At 36.2% G+C, this 4,263-nt stretch overlaps 1 protein-coding gene across 1 annotated transcript; it reads left to right on the top strand.

Annotated features, from left to right (window-relative positions):
- The first annotated feature begins 741 nt into the window (after positions 1-741).
- LOC117111096 lies at positions 742-3,407 on the top strand. The gene is made up of 4 exons (XM_033253980.1): positions 742-846; positions 1,473-1,646; positions 2,481-2,670; positions 2,976-3,407. The coding sequence occupies exons 1-4, from the start codon at positions 742-744 to the stop codon at positions 3,374-3,376; spliced, it is 870 nt and encodes a 289-aa protein (XP_033109871.1). The 3' UTR covers positions 3,377-3,407.
- The last annotated feature ends 856 nt before the right edge of the window (positions 3,408-4,263 follow it).

Below are 4,263 nucleotides of genomic sequence, written 5' to 3'. Positions count from 1 at the left end.
CTCTGTTATGACCGACCGAAGTTTGGAACCATGTCTGCATATCGACATGATACGCAAAACGATAAAAAAAAACATACAAAATGCCTCGATTCCATCAAATACGGATCCATTTTTGCATCGCCCTTCATGCGGAATTCTTAAAACATCATAAAGTTGATAAATGTCATCTTTTTCAAATTTTGAATTAAATAATGTTATTTTGTTAATACAAATTGTATACTGTATATAAACAGGTATATTGATATTGGCTTGTGTGTGAGGAGCCAAAGCGGCAGAGGCATATTTAAGTGTGGGTCTAACGAAGGTGGTGTAGCATTGTGCCTTAAAGACCATCTGACAAGCTGAATTATATGACTTATATGATACGAAACTATTCAAATATATATTTGTAATATATGTATGTATATGATAATAATAATAATAATAGTAATAATAATATATCAATTTGATGCATAATTACATATTCTAACTGGACTCTGTACATAGGATGTATACATTGTGCCTGTATTTAACATTTTTCGATCATTGTCAATCTAAAGTCGGAGTTATGTCCTGGTTTTGACCCTTTAACGTCACTATCACTCAAAATTTTAAAAGAATCATACTGATTCACAAATAGAATCTTGCCTCGTGTATTCTATATGAGAATCATTCTATCTCCATAAATTCTGATTTTGAGTCTACCCCAAGCTCAGATCGATGATCAGCAGACGTGACCCCGATTACGCATTGTGAACCCGTATGGTGCGCGCCCATGGCTGGGAGCCAAGATATGCGCGCTTTTTTTTTCGAAGGGGGAACGAGCTGCCTGGTGCATTCGAAGATTGTTCGTCCTGCTGTTCATTGGTAAGTGCACTACAGAAAAACGAATATTTTAGTTCTACTTTAATAATTAGGCCTAATATTCCTAATATTCATACTGTGATCTAAGTTTAGCGTCCATAAGACCTGGCCTATAAAATATAGGCCTAGCTATAGGGTGAGAGGCTGCTAGTACTAGGGCCTAGGCCTAAGTACTGCTGTGTAACAGGCTATGAATGATGATGAATGACGGAGCCAGCGGGGAGCCCAGACAGAAGGGAATGTGCAGTGTGCACAATAATCCCTCGATGGTGCACGCTAATACTCGTGTGTAGGGATGTCACCAGCTTTTTGGGGTGCCGGTCGGCTATCATCCCGCGTTTTCCCGGGGTGGGGGAGGGGGATGATCGCCCCCCCTCCCCCGATTTCCCGGGTTGGGGGTGGGGAATGATACTTTTGAATGTGTACAGCAACTGTGTCATGAAGGCCCACGACGTTCCCAGGCTATGACTCAACTGGGCCTAGGCTGTTAAGTTAGTGATGAATAGCAGGGCAGTGCAGTATTTTGTTATGTAACCACGGAAACATTTATTGTATTCTTCTTGTCTTTATCTCAGCTTGTCTATTGTGTTTTTTTCCTGGTAATGAAGTAAAAACATTTTGTTTTTTAGTGTCATATTAATTGGTTACAACAACAGTCTAAGCTAGAAATTAAGAAACGCAATGATAAAGACATATCCTTTCGTATGAACATGACCTATCCTGACAGAAGAGGGGATATCCTGGCACCAGAATCAATAGCCGTATTGAAGACCAAGTACCCTTTGTTGTCCAACTCAGATGAGGTACATGTAATTTATGATTTCAAATCAGTGATAATTTCAAAGATGTCAACTGTCACTGATTTTTGTTATGAATTATCAAAGTATTAACACCAATAAATATTTTAATTCATTACACATATGATAATATATCCTCTCTGTGTCCTGGCCTTTATATCGACGTTGACTAATTTGTCGCTCACATCACAAACTGTACTGTCAAAGTAAATTGTGAATTTAAAGAAGTGCGTTTAAACGAGCGCATATTTTTATTCTTTTCCACTTGAAAAGTCCATAACAGCAACAGCGCATTTTTGGCACAATTTTTAATTGCACAAACTAACAAAATCCACTTTGATTGTGTTAGTTTGTGATGTGAGTTACGAATTGTGTATCCCAATCAGCTTCAGTCCTGAATACTTTAGTAGTTGACAGCTCCTGGCAGTTTACATCAGTTGTAGAAATTTGACTCATGTCTTCCTCTACTTTCCCTAAACATTTGTGTTTCATATACTCTCATTTTGTGCATTTATTTACGGTATGGTACTATCTTCATAATATTGCCAACAAGTGTATGTCTTTTTAAGTCTTTTTTTTAACTCTTCTATAGTATTTCTTCATTTTGTGTGTCCATTTTCCATAGGAACCACAGTTCTGCAAAGTGCTCCCAATATTTTCATTTTGTTGGCTATAGCCCATCATCTGCGGTACATTTATCAACACCTATTTTGAAATATGAACACTATCCCATTACTGAAAGTGAGAGACCTTTAAATTTAACTTCTAAATAAGTGGATTTCATTTTTAAAAAGTATGTTTGTGGATGCATCTGATCTGAACTTCAGCATTTTGTTTCAGCTTTTTGCAGAATTTGTGAGACTCACTGGCCGTAATGCAAAAGATGAGATAAACTGTAGGACAGATACATATCTTTTGCCCCTATCACGACTGCCTAGGCCGAGAGGGAAATTTGAGAAGCAGCAAGCACAAATTATTACTGAAATGAAGGAAAAAATGCTGGAGGTTGACAATGACGATGATCGAAAATGTAAGCACACATGCAGTAATTTTTTTTTTTAATTTTATTTTGAGTGCTCTTCTCGCCACAGATATTTAAAAAAAATATGATAGGCCTGTTTAAACTTATGAATCCACTTGAATGCCTACAATTTACATATTGTACAAGGACCAAATAATAATTTGAGACATTGTAGTTTAATAAATTTGTGACCACTGGATTACCAGAAGCTTATACTACATTAATGTTGGGGCTTTACTAAAAGATCACTGTTATTATTGTATCTGTTTTTCTAATTACATTTTTAGTTCACATTTGTAACTTTTTCATGGCAGATGCTGCTCACTGTTTGGGGATTTTGAGTCTTCCATTTCAACTAAACGAAGATATCAAGCTTCTAATTCATGAAGAACCGGGAACAGCTTCTAGGAAGACATTCCATGTGATTGTGTTCACTGGTCCGCTCTTTGACTGTAAGCAATTTTCTGTATTGGCAGAAGAAGAGATTCTAGGGGAGGTATCTTCTTTTATTGAAGCTGTTGCCCTACTGATAACCTGTTATTTTGTGTTTAACATTGCCTATCCTCCAAAAATTGGAGTGACTATGACCTTCATCCAAAAGGTATTGGTGGGTCACGACGATCAATTAAAGTCGACCCCGAAGTTGCTGTCCCTTTTGGGACGAATAACCAAACATTTAAAAAAATCCATCTGCTTTAAAATAATATTTAATTGAAGATTTATACTTTAATAAATTAATTATCCACCACCGGCATACTTCCCTGCATCTCGGTGATAATTTATGGAGTGTGCTTTACAAATTTCGCTGTAGATCTAGGCAGCAGTGATAGTGGCTCCAGTCTACTTATCTAAATTTGTGCTTTTGATACCTGTCCAAATAACTAGCAATTTTTTTTTTTATGTAAATTTAATAATGACATAATTAGTAGTCTGCTTGTCAAATTTACTTGGGTCTAGGCACCTGTAATTAGCAATAGATATGTAGGTGACCCACCTGCAAAAAAAATTTTATTTGGGTGAGAATCCAGGTAACTAGCCTGTTGCCAAAACCACTAAACTACGGAGCTTGTGTTTGTGTTATACTTACAAATGTTATTTCTATGTAATTTTGAATTGGGAAAATATCATAGCAGTTATATTTTGCACTACCATTCATTTGATCCATATTGCTGAATAAGTTTGTTATGCTGTGTTGTGTGGAACTAATATTACTGGAGTTTGTACTTAAACATTTGTATTTGTGTTTGGACTATTCTACATAGAGGTTTTATAGAATACCATCAATAATGCATACTGCAATGTATGTATGTATTACCACTTTTCCAAATGGTTATAGCGCACTCAGCTATTTGATGTTAATAAAAGTAATAAACTGTTGAAATACTCTAATCTTTGTGTGTTTTTTCAGATGAATTCGAAAATGGGATATTCAATCAGGGATCACTTTTACCACCGTGAAGTTGGTTACATTCTTCATCTGCAGACATGCTAGACATAATATTTTCACACATATTCTACATAACAAAACTTACTGCATTTTTGAGATATACATATGGAAAACTTTGTCGCATCTGAGTTGCCACGCCCACGCACACGCCGTTA

Source organism: Anneissia japonica, unplaced genomic scaffold, assembly GCF_011630105.1.
Source record: "Anneissia japonica isolate Jap-2015-1 unplaced genomic scaffold, ASM1163010v1 scaffold287985_len465408_cov153, whole genome shotgun sequence".
In the NCBI taxonomy this organism is placed as follows: domain Eukaryota; kingdom Metazoa; phylum Echinodermata; class Crinoidea; order Comatulida; family Comatulidae; genus Anneissia; species Anneissia japonica.
Note: the sequence above shows the minus strand (reverse complement) of the source record. Positions and strands in the feature narration are given on the sequence as shown.